This window comes from Delphinapterus leucas, chromosome 9 (genome assembly GCF_059928025.1).
Source record: "Delphinapterus leucas isolate spDelLeu-1000000601 "Yukka" chromosome 9, BTC_Dleu_Yukka2, whole genome shotgun sequence".
NCBI lineage: Eukaryota > Metazoa > Chordata > Mammalia > Artiodactyla > Monodontidae > Delphinapterus > Delphinapterus leucas.
The window spans coordinates 85,972,357-85,995,436 of NC_143137.1; the positions used below are offsets into that span (position 1 = coordinate 85,972,357).

The 23,080-nt window shown below is 37.5% G+C and overlaps 2 protein-coding genes across 5 annotated transcripts in view; one reads left to right on the forward strand and one right to left on the reverse strand.

Moving 5' to 3' along the window:
• ARMC10 (armadillo repeat containing 10) overlaps positions 1–19,392 on the forward strand; it is a 30,318-nt gene extending 10,926 nt beyond the window's left edge. The window contains exons 2-6 of one of the 2 annotated variants that reach the window (XM_022554455.3): positions 5,584–5,732; positions 8,039–8,173; positions 11,323–11,499; positions 16,359–16,430; positions 17,323–19,392. In XM_022554455.3, coding sequence (XP_022410163.2) covers positions 5,584–5,732; positions 8,039–8,173; positions 11,323–11,499; positions 16,359–16,430; positions 17,323–17,574 — 785 coding nt within the window. In that variant the 3' untranslated portion in view covers positions 17,575–19,392. The remainder of the gene's footprint in view (positions 1–5,583; positions 5,733–8,038; positions 8,174–11,322; positions 11,500–16,358; positions 16,431–17,322) is intronic. The other variant, XM_089917766.1, reaches the window with a different exon arrangement.
• NAPEPLD (N-acyl phosphatidylethanolamine phospholipase D) overlaps positions 18,785–23,080 on the reverse strand; it is a 51,512-nt gene continuing 47,216 nt past the window's right edge. For 2 of the 3 annotated variants that reach the window (XM_022554447.3, XM_022554448.3), the window contains exon 5: positions 18,785–21,997. In XM_022554447.3, coding sequence (XP_022410155.2) covers positions 21,869–21,997 — 129 coding nt within the window. In that variant the 3' untranslated portion in view covers positions 18,785–21,868. The remainder of the gene's footprint in view (positions 21,998–23,080) is intronic. The other variant, XR_002642133.3, reaches the window with a different exon arrangement.

The following is a 23,080-nucleotide window of genomic DNA, read 5'->3' on the forward strand; positions in this document are numbered from 1 at the left end:
AGTCTTGGTAACTACAGACCAGAAATTTATAATAGAATCAAGAAGAAGATGTAACAATTTTAAACATATGTGCACCCATCATAGGAGCACGTAAGTACATAACAGATATTAAGAGACCTAAAGGGAGAAATCGATAGTAACACAATAATAGTTTGGGACTTTAACACACCACTTACATCAATGGACAGATCATACAGACAGAGAATGAATAAGGAAACAGTGGCTTTAAATGACACATTATACCAGATAGAACTATTAGATATATATAAAACATTCCATCCAAAAGCAGCAGAATACACATTCTTTTCAAGTGCACGTGGACCATTTTTCAGGGTAGATCACATGCTAGGCCACAAAAAAGTCTCAGTAAATTTAAGAAAATTGAAGTTATATCAGCCATCTTTTCCAACCACAATAGTATGAGACTAGAAATTAACTACAAGGAAAAAACTGCAAAAAACAAATACTTGGAGGCTAAAAAATATGCTGTTGAACAACCAGTAGATCACTGAAGAAATCAAAGAAGAAAGTAAAAAATACTGGAGACAAATGAAAACAGAAACACAAAGATCCAGAATCTATGGGTTGCAGGAAAAGCAGTTTTTTTTGTTGTTTTATTTATTATTATTTTTTTTGTGGTACGCAGGCCTCTCACTGTTGTGGCCTCTCCCGTTGTGGAGCACAGGCTCCGGACACGCAGGCTCAGTGGCCATGGCTCACGGGCCTAGCCGCTCTGCGGCATGTGGGATCTTCCCAGACCGGGGCACGAACCCATGTCCCCTGCATCAGCAGGCGGACTCTCAACCACTGCGCCAGCAGGGAAGCCCAGGAAAAGCAGTTTTAAGATGGCATTTTATGCGATACAGGCCAGCCTCAGGAAACAAGAAAATTCTCAAATAACCTAACCTTACACTTAAAGGAGCTAGAAAAAGAAGACCAAACAAAACCCAAACTTAGCAGAAGGAAAGAAATTATAAAGATCAGAGCAGAAATAAATGAAATAGACTCATTAAAAAAATAGAAAATATCAGTGAAACTGAGAGCTAGTTCTTTGGTAAGATAAAATTGATAAACCTTTAGCCAGACTCATAAAAACAAAAAGAGAGGGCCCAAATCAATAAAATCAGAAATGAAAAAGAGGTTAGGACCAACACCACAGAAATAGAAAGGATTAAAAAAGACTACTATGAACAGCTATATGCCAATAAAATGGAAAACCTAGAAGAAATGGACAAATTCCTAGAAATGTAAAATCTCCCAAGACTGAACCAGTAAGAAATAGGAAACATGAACAGACCAATTACCAGTAATGAAATTGAATAAATAGTTTTTAAAACTCCCAACAAACAAAAGTCCAGGACCAGATGTCTTCACGGGTAAATTCTACCAAACATTTAGAGAAGTGTTAACATGTGTCCTTCTCAAACTATTCCAAAAAGTTGCAGAGGAAGGAATGCTTCTGAACTCATTCTATGAGGCCAGCATCACCCTGATGCCAAAACAAGACAAAGATACCACACAGAAAATTGCAGGCCAGTATCATTGAACATAGATACAAAAGTCCTCAACAAAATATTAGCAAACTGAATTTAACAGTACAATAAAAAGATCATACACCATGATCAATTGGGATTAATTCCAAGGATGCAAGAATGGTTCAATGTCTGCAAATGAATCAGTGTGATACACCACATTAATGAATTGTAGAATAAAAATCATATGATCATCTCAACTGATGCAAAACTGTTTTAACAAATTCAGCATCCTTTTTTTTTTTTTTAACAAAACCCTCAACCAAGTTGGTATAGATGGAACATACCTCAGCATAATAAAGGCCATATATGAGAAGCCCATAGCTAACATGATATTCAGTGGTAAAAAGCATTTTCCTCTAAGATCAGGAACAAGATAAGGATGCCCACTCTTGCCACTTTTATTCAACATAGTATTGGACGTCCTAGCCACAGCAATCAGACAAGAAAAAGAAATAAAAGGAATCCAAATTTGAAAGGAAAAAGTAGGACTGTCACTGTTTGCAAATGACATGATACTATACATAGAAAATCTCAAAGACACCACCAAAAAGCTCATCAATGAATTTGGAAAAGTTGCAAGATGCAAAATTACTGTACAGAAATCGGTTGCATATCTATACACTAATAACGAACTATTGTAAAGAGAAATTAAGGAAACAGTCCCATTTTCCATCACATCAAAAAGCATAAAATACCTAAGTATAAATCCACGTAAGGAGTTAGAAGACCTATACCTAGAAAACTTTAAGACACTGATGAAAGAAATTGAAGATGATGCAAATAGATGGAAAGATATATATGTTGTGCATTGATTGGAAGAATTCATAGTTAAAATGACCATATTCTCCAAGGCAATCTACAGATTCAATGCAATCCCTATCAAAATACCAATGACATTTTTTCAAAAACTAGAACAAATAATTTAAAAATATTTATGGAAACACAAAACACCCAGAATAGTGAAAACAATCTTGAGAAAGAAGAATAAAGCTGGAGGAATCAGGCTCCTGGACTTCAGACTATACTGCAAAGCTACATTTATCAAAACAGTATGGTACTGGCACAGAAACAGACACATAGATCAATGGAACAGAGTAGATAGTTCAGAAATAAAGCAAGAACTTATGGTCAATTAATCTACATCAAAGGAGGCAAGAATATACAATGGGGAAAAGCTAGTCTTTTTAATCAGTGGTGTTTGGAAAACTGGACAGCTACATTTAAAAGCATGAAATTAGAACATTTTCTCATACCATATGCAAAAATAAACTCAAAATGGAACAAAGACCTACATGTAAGACTGGAAAGTATAAAACTACTGGAAGAAAACATAGGCAGAACACTTTTTGACATAAATCATAGCAATATTTTTTTGAACCTGTCTCCTAAGGCAAAGGAAACAAAAGTAAAAATAAACAAATAGGACCTAATTAAACTGAAAAGCTTTTGCATAACAAAGGAATCCATTTGCAAAACAAAAACACAACCTACTGAATGGGTGAAAATATTTGCAAATGATGCAACCAACAAGGGGTTACTTAATATCCAAAATATATAAACACCTTATACAACTCAATACCAAAAAAAGAACCTGGTTAGAAAATGGGCAGAAGACCTGAACAGATATTTTTCCTAAGAAGACATGTAGATGGGTAACAGGGACATGAAAAGATGCTCAGCATTGCTAATGATCAGAGAAATGCCAATCAAAGCCACAGTGAGATATCACCTCACACTTGTCAGAACGCTGTCATCAAAAAGACCACAAATAACAAGTGTTGGTGAGGATGTGGAGGAAAGGGAATCATTATACACTGTTGGTGGGAATGTAAATTGGTGTAGCCACTGTGGAAAACAGTATGGACATTCCTCATAAAACTAAAAATGGGACTACCACATGATCTAGCAATTCCACTCTTGGGTATATATACAAAGACATAAAAATGCTTTAAGGTAGGCATTATTAACTCCCATGTAATACATGAAGAAACTGAGTCTTGGAGAGGTTAAGTCTCTCAGCTGGTAAATAGCTTAGCTGGAATTTGAACCAAACTTAACCTTGGCTTACTTTTTTTTTTTTTTTTTTTTTTGTGGCACGCGGGCCTCTCACTGTTGTGGCCTCTTCCGTTGCAGAGCACAGGCTCCGGACGCGCAGGCTCAGCGGCCATGGCTCACGGGCCCAGCCGCTCCACGGCATGTGGGATCTTCCCAGACCAGGTCACGAACCTGTGTCCCCTGCATCGGCAGGCGGACTCTCAACCACTGCGCCACCAGGGAGGCCCAACCTTGGCTTACTTTTAACTTTTAACTTACTTTTACTTTTAACCACGTTGCACTTCCTTCCTTCAAGTGAAAAATCTATGAGTTAATACTTTTCCCTGTAAATTTTTATTTGGCTATTTATAAATAATTTATGTATCTATGAAACTTTTTAATGACTTTGTGGGAAAATGTATAAGGAAGTTATAGAATTTTGAAATGTTTTGGAAGTATGAATGAGTTAAATTTATCCTATTTCTGTCATGTGTATATGTATAAAATTACACAACTTCAGGGCTGTACAGGAACTTTTGGGACCAGTTATAGTGTTTGACCAACCTTATTTTATTTTACATGTGAGAAGACTGAGACCCAAAAGAGGTTAAGTGGTTGTCTGCAGCTTTGTATTTTCATTTCTCTGGTCTCTGCTACTAACTCCTTTGTGACATTAGGCATATCCTTAAATGATCCTGGTCTCAGTTTCTTTGTGTGTAAAATAAGAGGTTTGGATGAACCCCCCCAAAAATCTTTCCGTTTTAAAAATCTGTGTTTTTGTCATTGTTTCACTTACCTTTTCAAGTATCCTTTGGGTGAAATTCTTTTATAAGGCGTTAATGAGGCAGGTAGTGGATTCAGGCGTAAAAGCATGGTACAGAGGTTCTGATTATAAGACATGGGAGTGAGAATCTGCTGGCTTTTTGGCTTTTAGATTTTCCTAATAATTGATTTCTTGTTTGGCTTCTTTAGGACATCATATCACTTATTGGCTCCCATAATCTAAACTTGTCTGTTTACCTCATATTTGTCTGTGTTTCCTCTTTAAGCAATATACTCAATTATTTTAATAAAGTGATACATGTTTACTGTAAAAAAAATCAGAAAGTACTCATGAGCACAGGGGTAGAAAATAAGTCATTCATAATCCCAGCATCCAAAGATAATGTTTAATAATTTGAGAGACATTTTTAAAAACAAAAACACAGCTGTGACATCATACAGCACCTCTTCTTATAAACTGCCCCCTCAGCCCCACCCTGGGCAATGTACTGTGGATACTTGCACTGTCTGACCTATTCTCATAGTTTAATTTGGAGAGAATCATGTTCTATGTTTATAACACAATTACAGCATTATACAAATGGTTTCTGTTTTTCCTGTGGTGATTTCTGTAAAGAGGATTTTTTTTTTAAAGGTTAGAGCTATAAATTTTAAATGTTCCTGAGCAGATCCAGCATTTGACTACTTGACCTATTCCTCAGAACAACAGCTTTTGTCATCACCCCCAGGTGGACTGCTGTTCTTGCGTCTCGGTCATCATGCCTTGCTCATATAAACCAAACAAAAGCGCCCCACGAGCAGCATGATTGGGCCACTCCCATAGCTTTTGCTCCAGCCTGAGGCACTCTTAAAACTGTGATCAGAACAGTTCTTCCTAATGCAAATTCTGTTTCTTAATAATCTATGTCTGTAGGGAAGTGTTCCACTGGATGGGTGTACCTGATTTTTAGAAAGAAGAAACAGAAAATGCTGTTGGCATGCAGTGCTTTACTAAAAGAGAAAAGTAACCATTGGCTAATTTCTTAACGTTTATAAGCCTCAGTATTCTGTCTGTAAATTGAGAATTATAATAGTATCGTCTGCCAAGGGTCACTTGAAGATTAAATGAGATAAGGCATTTGAAGTGCTTAAAACTGTGCCTGGCATCAGAATATGTATTCAGTAGTGTTCGTAAAAAAAATTTGTCTCATATTGATTTTAAATGAACTTTAATAACTTTATTCTTATGCAGAAGACTTAACCAATGGCTCATATGATGAAATCCTAAATGCTGAACAACTTCAGAAACTCCTTTACCTGCTTGAGTCTACTGAGGATCCTGTCATTATCGAAAGAGCTTTGGTCACTCTGGGTAACAATGCAGCCTTTTCAGTCAACCAAGTGAGTACCCTAGTCTCTGCAAACACGTTCCTCCTATTCTCACACACCAGCACCAATTGTGACCCTGATAAGTTACTTAACCTCCCAGAGCCTCAGTTTTTTCATCTATATAGTATGGCTATGGATACCTACAGAATAACGTTTACTTCTGAAAAGCACAGCCTAATAGTAATACGAGTAGTAATAGGATTCTAGATCAAGATCCCTATGAAGTTGGTCACTGGCATCCCATTTGTAATAAATGTATCTAATCAACACTTAGCATTGCGTGGCCTTTTTAATTATTTAAAGTTCAGCAGTCCTGCAGTAGAGCAACAAAAGCATCTGACATTTAAGTACATGTTTTACATTGTACACAGGGCTTACGAGGATGGTTCTGATGCAGGTGCTCCCTAGACCACACGCTGACAACCACGGACCAATGTAAATGGCCTCTGCTTCCTCCCCCCACTACCCATGGAGAAAAGTAAAACAGTTTTTGTCATTATTTTCAGCTAATGCCCTTTCTTAACATTGTCATGCATGCACAGTTTTGAATTTATACTTCATTTTAGTCCGTATTTATCCATCATGTCAAGGTTTACTCTAAAGCTCTAGAGATTTATAGGGAGATACAAGGAATATTTGTCTGTTACTCACATTTCAGTTGTAAATGATAGAACCCAACTTAAATTATTTCAAACCAAAAAGGGAAAATATTGAGCTCAGTTAACTTGGACATCCAAGGGTATCATTGGTTTCAGGCACAAGTGTGAATATAGTTCAGGGTTACAGAAAAAATTACCAGACCTTCTCTTTCTCTGTCTTTTGGCTGCTTACCCCTGCTTCTTTTTGTGTTTTGATCTCTGTCTCTCTGGCCACAAAGAGGTTTTCTTCACAGGGATGGAAAGAAAGCCACTGGCCTCTCAAGCCTTCATCATTGTAGCTTATGATCTGAAAGGTGGAGTTGCTCTGCTAGGATAAGTGCCAACCCTTTGGATTGATTGTTGGGCCAAAGCACCCTGGACCATGATTAGCAAGGCCTGGCTCACATGTGCATCCTGCAGCCAAAAACAACAGGGATGGGTGTGAACACAATTGACCAGCAGTCCCACCAGGGACTATATAGGATAGAGGAGGTGTTGTGTCTGCCCCAATAGAAAGAGGGGTGCCAGGCAGACGGAAACAACAGATGGTGACTAGCTTATTAGCATGCCTGTATTGGGGTTATTTCCGATGCCATAGTTTTATATTCCTCTGAAACAAACTGTAGTCAGAGTGAGGGGGTCAGAAGCCACTGGTGAACAAGTACTTCCTTCAGTAATGGGAGTTGGTGTCCCTTGTCATCAATTATAATGCCTTCATCTGCTTTAACAGTACAGTTTTTTTTGTTTTTTTTTTAGAAGGGCTGTTTTCTAGTAACCACACATTCTTTGAAAGAACCTGGAATTGCAGAGGGAAGACTTCTTTATCTCTTTTTCTGATAGAATGGCATGTTTTGGCCTGACAGGAGTCATTTTCAGCTTATTTTTCTTGTGAGGAATGAAAGTTTATGTCTCTTTCAGCATTGGGACAAAGGCACATAGTATTTTAGTGTTGCAGTTGATTGTGAGAAACCTCCAGATTATTTTTCCTCTGAAAATTTGGGCACCATTTCCAAACTGTGTGGAACTTTAATACTTCAAGATGTTAATAAGTTTTCTTCCTCTCCCCCAACTGAAAAATGATCTTCTTTATGGATAAAGTTTATAGAAGTACTATATTCAATACTCCCCTCTCGGAGATTCCAATGCACACGAACATAGGATTGCATCAAAATAAAGAGACGTGTTTAGTTTTGTTATACCCAGAGTTTCTCAAAGTTACTTATCCATGAAAGCTCCCTTTTTTTTAATGGAGCATCTACTAAAATCTTGAGGGATGAGTGTTCCAAAGTATTCATTTTAGTAAAACAATACTGTAGTGTTCTAAATCTTAATGCATTTCCAAATTGGCCTGTAATAGAGATATAACTTATTTCAGAGTAAAATAATTTTGTTTGTAAATTGCTTTGAGATCATTGTAGTAGCTCTTGTAGTAGATATAAATCTTCATTGTATATCTCCATGCTATAGTTTAAATATTACATATATTAATAATTTATTTTCAGTTGGTTTCTTTACCTATAAAATTATGGGTAGTAAACTTTTTTAAAAAATAGGAATTAGAGGTTGTATATGGGAACAGTATTTCCAAAGAGTCATTAGTTTTTATTTGTATTTGTAGATGCAAAGAATATAATGAAGGGGGTGCATTTTGAAGTCATGGTCCTGTTTTTTCCCTCTTAGGTCACGATTCGTGAATTGGGTGGTATTCCAATCATTGGAAGCAAAATCAACAATCCCAACCAGAGTATTAAAGAGAAAGCTTTAAATGCACTGAATAACCTGAGTGTGAATGTTGAAAATCAAATAAAGATAAAGGTAAGTTATCTGAAATCACAAAAGGTAAGGATTTCTGTAAATGAAAGAGAAAAATAACAAAAAGGTAAGTAATGAAATTTTAGTAGGCCATACTTTATAACTTTATAGCCAAGAATTTTTATTTTTTTCCAGCTTTATTGAGATATAATTGACATAAATATTGTATAAGTTTAAGGTATACAACATGATGATTTGATACACATATATATTGCAAAATGATGCCTGCTACTGTATAGCATTGGCAAACACCTCCATCACCTCATAATTACCTGTGCATGCATGTGTGTGTGTGGTGAGAACATCTGAGATCTACTCTGTTAGCAACGTGCAAGTATACAATATAGTATTGTTAACTATAGTCACCTTGCTGTACATTTGACTCCACAACTTATTCACCTGATAACTTTGTCTGCTTTGATCACATCTCCCCATTTCCTTCACCTGAACATTCTCCTCTCTGTTTCTGTGAGTTTGGCTTTTTCAGATCCCACATGTAAATAAGATCATTCATTGTGTGTCTTCTCTGTCAGACTTATTTCACTTAACATAATGCCCTCAAGGTCCATCCATTTTTCACAAATAGCAGGATTTCCTTCTTTTTTATAGTGAATAGTATTCCATTGTATATACACACCACATTTCCTTTATCCATTTGTCCATTGATTGACACTTAGGTTATTTCTATGTCTTGGCTATTGTGACTAACGCTGCAGTGAACATGGGGGTGCAGATGTTGCTTTGAGATAGTGATTTTGTTTTCTTTGGATATATACCCAGAAGTGGGATTACTGGATCATATGGTAGTTCTATTTTTAATTTTTTGAAGAATATCCATACTGGTTTCCATAGTGGCTGCACCAACCACCAACAGTACACAAGGGTTCCTTTTTCTCCACATCCTTGCCAGCACTTGTTACTTCTTGTCTTTTTGATAACCACTCTACTAGGTGTGAGGTGATATCTCACGGTTTTGATTTGCATTTCCCTGGTGATTAGTGACGTTGAACATCTTTTCGTGAACCTATTGACCATTTGTATGTCTTTGGAAACATGTCTGTTCAGGCCCTCTGCTCATTTTTATGGAGACTAAGTCAGAGGAAGGAGGGACCTGAACCAGCCAATAAGAAGTGCAGTGGACTTCTGAATTGGGGGTTCAGTTTAATCCAAGTGTGGTAAAGGAACCAGGCCAAAGTCAGATAACATCAGCAGGAAGACACAATAAATGAGGAAATTATGTTAATTCAACATTTATTGAGCTCCTGCTCTGTGTTAACAGAGTTTAGAAATGAACGTGATTAGCTCTTGTTTTAAGAAAGCTAGAAGGAGGGATGAGGCAAGTCCACAGATAGTTGTAATTCAAGGCAGAACATGATGAAATACTTTAAGGAAAAATACAAGTAAAATATCGTAGAATACACAGAAAGGAGAGATTTCATTCAGAGGTTTCTGTAAAAGGTAGAGCCCAAGATGGCTCTTAAGACTGTCTAAGCTTTCTACGGGCAGAGTTGGGGAAGGAGGGAATCACAAGAGAAAGGAACAAGGTGAGGTGGGCACGGCTCCATGAATAACTGAGCTGGCCCATTTGGTAATCTTGTTGCTAGAACTGAAATGGAGAAAAGATTCAGAGCTAACAAGGATGTAAATGCTCAGCACATTTTAGGAAATGCTTTGAAAGACATGAGCATCCTGTGAAAATACATGATTTATAATGATTCTAAGGAAATGCCATTTTTTTAAAGGATGGACGTATAATGAAATGGTGACCGAGGACAGCCAAATTGACTTGTAAATATCATTTAGATCTTGAAACCAGATTAAAATTGTAATCTCTCTTTGCTTTACTGCCATTAGGTAACATGAATACTTTTGGATATTTTTAAAAGTTAATACTGGCTTATGGGACAGTTGGTAATTCCTTAGCATTTTATATAAGGGAATTTTTCTTACCAATTAGAATGTTTGGTGGAGTTCAGACTTAGGTGAATACCAATTATTTGTGAGACATAATTTTTCCAAGCTGGAGAGATCATGGCCAAACAGAAAATAGAGTTTCAGAAAAATTTCCATCACCCTGGGTTTAGTTTAGATCTGTCATGCGTGAAATAGGAGTACTACTGGCATTGCATTACTTTTTGCCAGTGGCGGTTTACAATATTATGAAGGAGTAGTTCATATACATATACCTCGGTAAATAAGAACGTTGGGCCAAATAGAGTTTGCCTCTGCTTAATTTTTTTTTAATTAATTTATTTATTTTTGGCTGTGTTGGGTCTTAGTTGCTGTGCGCAGGCTTTTCTCTAGTTGCTGTGAGCGGGGGCTACACTTTGTTGCAGTGCGCAGGCTTCTCATTGTTGAGGCTTCTCTTGTTGTGGAGCACGGGCTCTAGGTGCGCGGGCTTCAATAGTTGTGGCACGTGAGCTCAGTAGTTGTGGTGCGTGGGCTCTAGAGCGCAGGCTCAGTAGTTGTGGCGCACAGGCTTAGTTGCTCCGCGGCATGTGGGATCTTCCTGGACCAGGGCTTGAACCCGTGTCCCTTGCATTGGCAGGCAGATTCTTAACCACTGCGCCACCAGGGAAGCCTTCTGCTTACTTTTGAAGGAAAGAACTCTAAAGAAAAGTTCTATCTGACTTTGTGTCTCCCCCATTCTTTACTTCTAACATGATATAACCCCTAGATCCTACTGTTCAGGTACTTAACCATGGTACAAAATGGCCCTACAGGTCTTCTTCCTCATCCAAGTGTGCCCAGACACAGAAAGGCAGACTGGGTTGGGAGGCCCCCCACTGGTGTTGGGAGCATGGTCTCTGGGGTTGGACACTGCTCCACCAGCTCGTTACATTGGGCAGGGGGTCCAAGCTCCTGGAAGAGTTTAAAGTCCTTGTCAGTAAAATGGCCATAATAACACTGCGTCATTAGAGTTGTCTCAGGGCTGAAGTGAGGTATATCTGTAAAATGCTCCATGCCTCCCATTAACAAGGGCAGCTTAAAAAAAAAAAGTCACCCAAGTTTGAGGGCAGGATACAAATACCATCTTTCCTAAGGAGCAAGTCTCATCCTGAACAATCACCCTGTTCTGCTGTGCAGAAAAGTTACGGTTCAATAGCAAAATTTTGGAGATCCTAAGACGCTCACTTTTTCCCCGCCTTCAGGTGTACGTCAGTCAAGTCTGTGAGGATGTCTTCTCCGGCCCCCTGAACTCCGCTGTGCAGCTGGCCGGACTGAGGTTGTTAACAAACATGACAGTGACCAATGACCACCAGCACATGCTTAGCAGTTACATTACAGACCTGTTCCACTTGTTGCTCACGGGAAATGGAAGCACCAAGGTATGAAGGAAGTGGTTGATCATTACTTGCAGTACAAACAGCTGTTGCGTCCAGTTTATTAAGATTGGAATTCAGTTTACAGGTCACCCGTCTTAAGTTGATACTCCTCAAGAAAGTTCAAAGTTTACTAAAAACCCTTACATGGGCGCAAGAAAGTATATTATTTTTATACCCTAATATTGAATTTCAAAGTTAACTTGTGAAAATAATCTGTTGTTTCACTTATCAATAGATGGGTATTCATTTGGTTTTCTGAAAATCAGTTTACCTTTTACTGAAGTGAAATAGCTAGCTTACCCGCACCAGATACAGGACCATTGTGATTCAAAGAAGTCTTTGAGTGACAGTGCTGGGTAATTGAGTTTTTTGCTTACCTCAGGGTTAACAGAACTTTTTTTTTGATTCGACCATTGTGTGTTGTAAAATCTTTCTGAAACTTATACTTCTCAGTGCTCCACTTTGACCTGTTATGTATCAATAGATGTAGGAGGCAACAGAGTTGGAGCTGAATTAACTGGGACACCCTGTGAAAACTGCTTGAGTAAACCCCTCATATTGGTGTGCATTCGTATCAAGCACCACTTTTCAAGAAATACCATGAAAACAGAAGGTAGAGTAATCAAAGGCTCTAATTAGTTGAGTCAGTTGTTCATCAGTGTTTTACGTATTGGTCTGTGTTCTCTGGCACAGTTGAAAAAAATGCATGAGCATGTTAGAGGGACTAAATGTGAAGCCAAACTCCAGATAGTCAAGTTCACTGAAGTTACTTCTGAGGTTATCAAATTGTGATTACAGCAGAGCCTTACTATAGTCCTTTTAAAATTTGTTCTGAGATGTTTTTATATGGGCTTTCCACATTTCAGGTAGCCAGATTTACTTAGATCTGGTCCAAGATGTACCCGAAGGCATTCAAAATTAAATGTAATAATCGTATCAGCAATATTTTAGGAATAATGCTCCATCCATAGGCAATTTCCAAATGCACACACCTGTGAACACCCTCTCTCCAGGGGAGCAAGGTAACTTCCAGCCCTTGACCCCATAGAAACTGCATTCTCTCTACCCCATGGCATTGGAGCTGTTGGAAACTCTTCTGTTTCTCTCTGCAGCTACTTTGCCCAAAACCTCAGAGGCACGTTGTGTTCAGAGCCAAGTACCTCTGGCCTTGGGGCTGTATATATCTGTCGCAGAGATGGTTTATATTTTATGACATTTTGAAAGTGACTCACACCACAATACTATGTTCATTTTTGGTTGGTTTTGTTTTTCCACTACATTGCCTAGCAGGTATATCTGGGATAGAAAATTTGCTTTTTTCGTCTGTCTGGGAGGCTAACCACCAGTTGTTTCTCCATTAAACAATGACTTTAGGGACTTCCCTGGCAGTCCAGTGGTTAAGACTTCGCCTTCCAATGCAGGGGGCGCGGGTTCAATCCCTGGTCGGGGCCGCTTGGCCAAAAATCCAAAACATAAAACAGAAGAAATATTGTAACAAATTCAATAAAGACTTAAAAAATGGTCCACCTCAAAAAAGTCTTTTTAAAAAAATGAGTTTAAAGTTGCAACTTGCAAATGAACTTTTGGATAATGATCCATTTGTAAGTGGAAAAATGTATCCATTTTAGATATTTTCTTAGTAAAAAACCACCAACATGAATTTTTTAAATCTTTATTTTTAATAAGTGATCTCACTCTACTATAATAACCTCTTGGGTTCAACACTGATTCATAACTAAATACGAATAGTAGAACGTGAATTTAAATAAACCTTGTGTTTGCTACATCTGCCATGAGAACAAAAGTAAGTAATGGCTTAAAAGCAATGTCCTAGAGCCACCACCAGATGGCATATGTGACACAAGAAAAAGTTACGGTTCAGTAGGACAGACCGTGGTTTCAAAACAAAATCATATACGTTAACTGTTTAATCTGTAGTTGTACTCTAACTTTATATATATATTTTTTCACCTTTAACACACGAGACGTAAACCCAGGTCACGAGTCTAAAAGCGGGCGGCTGATTTCTATCTTTCTATCTTTATACTTTTTATTTTATATTGGAGTATTGTTGAGTTACAATGTTGTGTTAGTTTCAGGTGTACAGCAAAGTGATTCAGGTATACATATACATATTATTTTTCAAATTCTTTTCCCATTTAGATAAATACAAAATATTGAATAGAATTACCCGAGCTATAGAGTAAGTCCTTCATGGTTATCTAGTTTAAATAGTGTTTATATGTTAAACCAAAACTCCTAATTTATCCCTCCCAACACTATTCCCCGGTGGTCACCCTAAGTTTGTTTTTGAAGACTGTCTGTTCCTGTTTTGTAAATTAGTTCATTTGTATCATTTTTTTTTTTTAGATTCCACATACAAGCGATATCATATGATGTTTGTCTTTCTCTGTCTGATTGACTTAACTTAGTATGATCATATCCAGGTCCATTCACGTTGCTACAAATGGCATTATTTCATTTTTTTAAGGCTGAGTAATATTTCCTTATATATGTACCACATCTTCTTTATCCATCCACCTGTCGATGGACATTTTAGTTGCTTCCATGTCTGGGCTAGTGTAAGTAGCCCCGCAAGGAAGGTTGGGGTGTATGTGTCTTTTTGAATTATGGTTTTCTCCGGATATACGCCTAGGAGTGGGATTGCCAGATCATATGGCAGCTGTTTTTGGTTTCTTAAGGAACCTCCCTACTCTCCTCCATAGTGGCAGTCACCAATTTACATTCCCACCGACAGTGTAGGAGGGTTCCCTTTTCTCCATGCCCTCTCCAGTATTTATTGTTTGTAGACTTTTGGATGATGACCATTCTGACTGGTACCCCTTGATAACCCCTCGTGCTTTTTTTTTTTTCTATTGGAGTATAATTGCTTTACAATATTGTGTTAGTTTCTCCTGTACAGTGAAGTGAATCAGCTGTATGTATACCTATATCCCCTCCCTTTTGGTCCTCCCTCCCATCCGCCCATTCCACCCATCTAGGTCGTGTCAGAGCACCGAGGTTAACTTCCTGTTTTATAGCAGGTACCTGCTGGCTCTCTATTTCATGCGTGGTGGTATATGTCGGTACTGATCTCCCAATTCATCCCACCCTCCGCTTCCCCCACCCCGTGTCCACATGTTCTTTCTCTACGTCTGCATCTCTATTCCTGCCCTGCAAATACGTTAATGTGTACCATTTTCTATCTTCTAAGTATATGCATTGATATATAGTGCCTGTTACCAATTTACATTCCCACTGATAGTGTAAGAGGGTTCCTTTTTCTCCATGTGCTCTCCAGTGTTTATTGTTTGTAGATTTAAAGATGGACATTCTGACTGATGGGACATGATGCCTCATTTTACTTTTTATTTGCATTTCTCTAGAAATAAGTGATGTTGAGCATCTTTTTTGTTCCTCTTGGCCACATGTATGTCTGCTTTGGAGAAATGTTTATTTAGGTCTTCTCATTGTTTGATTGGGTTATTTTTTTATATTGAGCTTCATGAGCTCTTTGTATATTTTGGAAATTAACCCCTGTTGGTCACATCATTTGCAAGTATCTTCTCCCATCCTGTAGGTTGTCTCATCGTTTTTATGGTTTCTTTTGCTGTGCAGTACCCTCCTGCACTCTTTGAAATTTATCATGAACATGTATTAATTTTATTTAAAAGTTTTAAATGATCAAAACAGTAAAAGTAGGGAAAGTCATCTTTCTACTTAACAAATTAATATGTACAGTGTGATCAAAGGAATGTGTATTAGGATATGTATATGAGAAAATACCAAACTTAATATCATTTCTAGTCATGGAAATGTGAATTTCCTTTTCCTTTTCTGTAAAAAACAATGTTCTATAGTAAACACATAATGCCTTTGTAATTCGAAAAAGGTTTATATAATAATATCCGGGTCTCTTCCAGGAAGTAATGGAGGGCACATTTGTCACTTTTTCCTGATTTCAGTCTGCTCTCCCTGCTCCTCACTTTCTGCAATTTCAAGTATCTTGTAGAAAGTATACTTTTACATGACTCGCATTTTTTTTTTGGCTGCGTTGGGTCTTCATTGCTGCGCGCGGACTTTCTCTAGTTGCGGCGAGCCGGGGTTACTTGTCGTTGCGGTGCGTGGGCTTCTCATCACGGTGGCTTCTCTTGTTGCAGAGCGTGGGCTCTAGAGCGCAGGCTCAGTAGTTGTGGCGCACGGGCTAATTTCTCCGCGGCATGTGGGATCTTCTCGGACCAGGGCTCGAACCCGTGTCCCCCACACTGGCAGCTGGATTCATTTTTTTTGAATGTTTTCATTACTGACTTTTCAGTTATAAGTGATGAGTTCTGATATTTTGGCTAGTCAGCTATAACATTTGCTTATTTATGTCACTGCGTAAATGACTGTACAGTTTTTCACATAGAAACGATAAGCTCCAAGAATCATAGAAACCTAGTATAAAGCACCATATTGTTAGTCTTCATAACCAAACTATCCCCAAATTTTCATACTTGAAGTAGGAACCGGTTTGAGAGATTCGTTTTTTTGTTCTAAAGATCATATTTCACTTAACAGTAATCGTAATAAAGATTGATTATGTAACACATGTTAAACTTACTCTGTGTTAGGTATTTCTGTGCGCCAGGGGTGGGTAGCTAAGATGTTCATTATTTTCTTCCTGTCTCCCTATCAGTATAATTGGAAAACTAAGGTTTTAAATAAGAGGAGTTGAGAAAGCTTCGTGGAATGGAGAAAATTTGAGTCAGACGTTGAAGAATAGGCAGGACTTTAAAATGTGGACTTGGTTGGGGGACAGCATGCCAGGGAGAGAAAACCCACGCTTGCTAGTCTGAAATAAACCAATGTTCTTATTTCAGGTTCAAGTTTTAAAACTGCTTTTGAATTTGTCGGAAAATCCAGCCATGACAGATGGACTCCTTGGTGCCAAAGTAAGTTCAGTAGCTTACATATTTGTTTTGTCCATACAAATATATAGATTTGGACAGACAGATCTGGAAGGAAAGGACTTACCTCAAACATTAACAGGGATTATCTCTGAGGAGCAATATTAGAGGTGGGGTTTTTTTTTGGTTCTTTTTGCTGATATGAATTTCCTAAAATTTCTGTAATGAACGTATTTTACTTTTAAAAATCATTTTGAAAAGTTCTCCCTAGCAATAATTATATTTTTTCTGTCTCTGTCCAATTTGGGGTACTTATATATCATCACGTTTTATATTTGACCTGCTTATGGTTCAGTGTTAGTATCCACTGACACACTAGTATTTATGGAGGCCGCAGTATGTGCCTGATGCCAGGCTGAGTGCCAGGATACACCAGTGAGTACAGCATTACCTGGTGCTTGTCCTCGTGAGCTTACAGTCTAGGGAGAGTATGTAAGAAAGGAGCAGTTAAAAGCTGTGGTATTTTGAAGGAAGCATAGGTTAGTGCTGTGGTAGAATGGACCTCAAGTCCTAGAAAAGGGACCCTGTCATATTCATCTGCTCAGCCCTATGCCCTGAACACTGTGTTTGGTGAATTAATGAGTTTCCATGATGACTGTATATGATGGATCTTAAAGAGGAAATGGGTGTTTTTCCAAATGACTACATTCTAGGATTCCAAGGAAATAGTATTTTTTAGCTAAAACACAAAACCTCTTTTTCCCATTAGTATATGACATAGGAGTGCTTAAGATTTTACACATTTACGTTACGCAGTCTTAGGGATAGTTTTCTATGACAAGATTTTTTTAATGCATTTACTACAGCTTTAAAATGTGAACATACACATGGAAAATGTTTTCGTATATTTTTTAATCTTCACTGTTTCCTACTTCAGGTGGATTCATCATTCCTTTCCCTTTATGATGGCCATGTAGCAAAGGAGATTCTTCTTCGAGTTCTCACACTGTTCCAGAATATAACTACCTGCCTCGAAAAGGAAGGCCGTTTAGCTATTCAGCCAACTTTCACTGAAGGTTCACTATTTTACCTGTTATATGGAGAAGAATGTGCCCAGAAAATGAGAGCTTTAGTTTATCACCATGATGCAGATGTGAAGGAAAAGGTAACAATGATACCAAAATTCTAACTGGTTGGTCATATTTTTCCAAAGAGTAATGCAGTCTAGAAATAATACACATAAACTTCTCATTTCTTACAAAGGGATTCTTTCAACTGCTTGAATTTAAACAAACAGTAAATATCACCTTCCATCATTAACACAGCTACAACTTGCCCTGGTCTTGGACCATTTTATTGATACCAAAATAAGAGCTTGTTCTGAAACCATTTTGTTTTTATTTTGCTTTTTGCTAAGCTACTTCAGTTATCCTCTACACGGAGTGACAGTGACCTTTTTATGTGTAAGCTACCCTTCCACTGTTGGCAGTGATTTGCAGTTATGCATCTGGGACAGCAGCAGTATGTTTCATAAGCGCCCTAGGAAGGACCCGAGATAGAGCCCATACTCCCAAGGCCACCTGCCACTCTTTCAGGTCTGTTCTAGAATCTATTCTACTCTATGTAAACTGTTAGAAATGTTTCCTAGTACTCACCCACTCCCATTCAGTTTGATGTGTATAACATACTGGATCAATCAAAATCCATCCAAAGGCAAAGGCAATTGGTTAAATCAGTTATATAGTCTTTAAAGAGAATGAAGCAAGTCTGAATGTGCTGATGTGGAAAGACATCCATGAAATATGGTTGTTTTTCAAAATACATGTTGTAGAAAAATATGACCCCATTTGTGGTTTTTTTTTAATCAAAAAATTTATGCTTATATATGGACAGAACACTTCTTTCATATATAGGCATTTTGGTATATATATCTAGAATGAAAGCCACACTCCTGAGAATAGGATTAGGGAGTGAGAAAATGATTTTTTATGTACACTTTCTAGTGTTTGGGCATAAATTTCATAATTTTTTTAAATAAAGAAGAAAAATGTCACAGGATTATTTTCTCCCCTTAATTTAAAGAAGTTTTATTCATTAATTTTCACCCATATTTTACATGATTAAAATTACAAGATATGAAAACTTCTCAGCAGTTTTTAATAGTATTTTTATCCCATAAGCTACTCTAACAATTTATTGATTGATATATTTGAATTCAGCCAGGTTCCCCCCTCCAGGTTTTGTAATATTCAAGTTCATAACCACCACCATGCTTAGTTATTAAGTAAATCAATTTGTAAGCAGAAGCTTTCCTAGTCATGTATTTAAGGCAAAGCTTTAAGAGAAGAGTACTTTAAATTTCATTTGTAAATACATAAATTTCCATAGGAAGTCACAAATCCTCAAACAGAAAAATGTGCTTTATCAGGGTTATCCTGATACAGAAATGAAACTTGGGAGACATATTTTTACAGTAGAAACATGATGAAAATTCTAAATTAGCTACAGCAGTAATAATGTACATTATGAAGGCTAAGGATCATTTATCAAGTGATGCAAACATAAGTGTTAACTCCCTGAAAGGCACATTTCTTTATAACAATTTTGCTTAATCTTCCTCCTTGTTTACTGAAAATATATTCAAAATGTACACACATTAAAACAAAGATTTGATTTCAATGTGCAGTAGCAGCATTGGATTCTAAAACACCCTATCTTCTTTTCCTCTATTATTAGTCTGAACAAATAACGTTTCCTGGAAATCAGAGCATTGAGTTTGAAATGTCAAAAATGCTAGAGAAAAGGGGGGAGTCATCTAGAAAGAATTCCACAGGGAAAGTGCACAGTTCGATCTTTACCTATGTAGGTCATGGCACATCTTACCTTTTTTAGGTGGGCTTTCTCCTAATTGATGGTCCCACCCTCCTGGGCAGTGAGTTTCAAAGTGTTCTTCAGTTATCACGGGAGAAAGGGATTTCAATAAAATCATACATGTTGGTATGGATGCTGGCTAATCAAAGAGGAAAATGAAATTGACTTAGAGGATGAGACAATGAAAAGGTATTATGACATGTATTAGACTGAATGGAGGGAACAGAGTGGATTAGTCTCTTCAAAATTTGTTTTTGGGCTTCCCTGGTGGCGCAGTGGTAGAGAGTCTGCCTGCCGATGCAGGGGACACGGGTTCGTGCCCCGGTCCGGGAAGATCCCACATGCCACGGAGCGGCTCGGCCCGTGAGCCATGGCCGCTGAGCCTGCGCGTCCGGAGCCTGTGCTCCGCAACGGCAGAGGCCACAACAGTGAGAGGCCCGCGTACCACAAAAAAAAAAAAAAAAAAAAATTTGTTTTTGCTTTGTACATAAAACCCTTCAAAATGTGGATAGGAGAGATGAAGCTCAGTGTACTTCCTAATGAACAAAATGTCAAAGTGGAAAGAATGCAAATGGTCATAAAACTTACAGCTTGGAGGAAGCCTAGAAAATGAGGCAGGCCCAATTAAGTGGAACTTAGAACATAATTTAAAGTGCCTGGGGACCCCCTCAGTTAAACAGTACATGTGAATACAAAATTAACATTAAGGCCACTCAAGGAGAAGAAATAATTAAGCAAGATGCGCTTGGCTTGCTTCATAGAGCAGAGGTAAGAGATGAATTTTCCGTCTGGCGTGCAACAGCAAGGAAGGTAACCACAGAACTCTGGCTAGTATTAGGGCAACCTGTGCCAAAGCTAATCCACCATAAGCCAACATCTTGATTCCCATCTGTTTGCTAAATGTTCCTTTGGAGTGAAAAAGTGGTTGGTTTTTTCCTGAAAGTTTACGGGGAAATTTTTTGTGCTTTAGTGCCCACAAATCATATACATTCACTTATATTACATATACATTTCCCCTTGACAGATTTGCATCTTTGTAGATAAAAATGCTAAATTTTGATAAATATTATTTACATTTATCTTGGCTATTATTCTCCAAATTTACAAAATGTGGGAGACAAAGTTGTTAGTCCTCAATGTTTAGTGTCCTTATATGCTTGAATATATATTATCAAAAGCATTATTAGCCTATTTTCCACTTTCAAATCTACCTATCTGTATTAGGCAGTGATATCTGAAGATATCATTTTCTCCCTTATATTTTCCAAGTGTTTTTTTAAAAAAAAGACTTATTTATTCTTCACAGTTTTGGGAGGTAGGTGAAAATCATCCTCTTGTTGCACGTGAGGACACTGAGGCACACTGAGCTTAGGTGACAGAGAATCCAAGGCAGAAGCAGGATTAAAAGTCAGATTAAGTGGCTAACATGCATATATATACGTGAAAATAAATTACAGGGCACTACCTGGGTAGCATTTGGTGTGAATAAAGTTCATTTCACTGAGGCTGGATTGGGAAGACAGAATAGGCCTCTAATCAGCTCTCTCATTTAGGAAGGTTCAGAGTAATGGAGTGCGGGTAGAGCCTGTCTAGGACTAAAACTCAGGGCAGTGGACTCCCAGAATCACTGTCTTTTTTTTTAACCACTAATATTCCACACTGGCTTAATAAAAGTAGAACCGTGCTTAAGGATCGTGTAATATAAAAATATAAGAGAATCATGTAAAACAGAAAATATTTATAAAGCTCACTGACATACTGGGGTTTGAGCTAAGAAACCAGAAAAAATAATGAGTATATATAGAGAGAGAGAGAGAAAGAGAGAGAAGATGGAATATGGAAAGAATAAAATTTAACTCAAAGTATATGGTCTATTAACATTTAATATCTGCATTATCTTTGTAAATTATTTCCTTGCAGCTGTATTTGTGCTGAGCAGGTCTGACTTTTAGATTAAAAATAAAACATTTTCTCATAACCACACTTCCCCTTCCTCTGCCCAGCTCAGAGGGCTTTTGATTTGGGAGGGGATTGTAGGTATGCCACAGAGTATATTATTCCTCTCTTTTAAAAAAATGGTAACTTAGCCCAAACTCCTATGTTTTTATGTTTAAAAAAATAAATCTCTTAACATTTGGCATATAACCATGTGGGGAATCAATGTCATCATTTGCTCTACCATGACTGTAAGAAATATGTTTCTGTGTGCAGACCTGTGAGAAAATCTAGGTAGGTAGACAGCCTTGACTTACCATGCAGAAGGCCCCTAAGAATAGAAAAACAGAAATGAGTTTTTAAAATCAGTTTTTCATAATCTCAAAACTCTACCACTAAAGTAGAATGCTTTAGTAAAAAAAATTCCATTGCAATGTTTATGTCACTGAGACATGACCTAAAATCCACATTAGCCTTCATTATTTAAATGACCCACCTCTGAACTCTTCTCTGTTTATAAGAACTGGCAATCATATTAGGAAGCAGGTTACAACATAGAACACAAACCTGCAGAAGTTGTTTCCAAATGTAAAAAATCGTAATATTCATGAATTTCTTAGTCCTTTTAGATTTATATCCGATGATGCCTTTTTCATTAAAAGCTCCTGTGCTCATATTTACTCAGAGTTGTCATCATCACCATTAAGGTATCTTGACTCTCCATGCTTCAAGACAAAAAAATCTTCAGTCTTAAGTCCATATCTTTCTAGAGCCTCACTCAGTTTCACTGGAGGTTCTAAGTAATGCTGGCCAAGGGCAGAGAGAAACAAAAATGGAAAAAGATTAAGCATACACATATATTTGGGGGGATATGTCAAACAAGAGTTCAAACTAAAATAACCAACACAGCCTACTTAAAGTAATGCTCTTCCTTTTCACTGAAGCATTAGCAAATGAGTCAATCATACTTTCTAATATAGAATCATTAAGCCAATAGAAATGTCATATTTATCAATCTGTTAACACCATGCATGTCAAATTTGGCCAACTTAGATTGAGCATTATTAGACTGCATGAACTCTGATCACTATTTCCCTACATGAAATCCCAGTCTAAATGGAATCAATGCTAAAGAATTAAGTGTTAACCAATAGTTTGGGAGAACAGAGAAACTTAGATTATAAGGAAGAGTATGTGTGTACAAGCAAACGCTAGAGAAAATATTTTTGGCTGAAGAAGGGTTGTCATCCCCAAACCCCAACCAAATACTGATTCTGTAGTCTATGGATTGAAGAGGGGCCTGAGGAAGAGATTTAACAGGTGGAGTTACCTTTTGTTTCCTCACCTTTTCATAACTCAAAAAAAAAAAGACAGCACACTGTTGAAGAATGTTTCAACATACTCAAATGTTTACCAAATAAACTGAAACCACTTGAACATGTGTTATAGTTAAAGAAAGCAAAAGGTATAAAAGAAATCATTTCACCAGTTATTTCTCTTTTGAGCTAAATATTTACAGTGTATAGTAGCTATTTTTACAGCGAATAAAGGAAAAAAACACGTATTACACAAAGGGTTTTTTCCCCAATTTCAATTAGAAAAGCTATAAAATGTTAAAATTAAAGCAGAAATAAAAATCAAACAGTCTCTACTCTGATCACTGGTGGTAAGTCTGCTTCTACCCTCCATGCAGCAATGGCTGGTGAGCACCCAGAGAGCAGCCAGGTCAGTGAACTAATAAAAACCCTTGCCTTCCTAGAGCTTTCATCCCAATACAGAGACAGATAAGAAATGAATAAAGAAAACAGTATCTGAGTGGGTGACATGTTCTGGGTAGAACATAGTTGGTAAGTGTCGGGGGTGGAGGTTTAATTTTAAATACAACCATC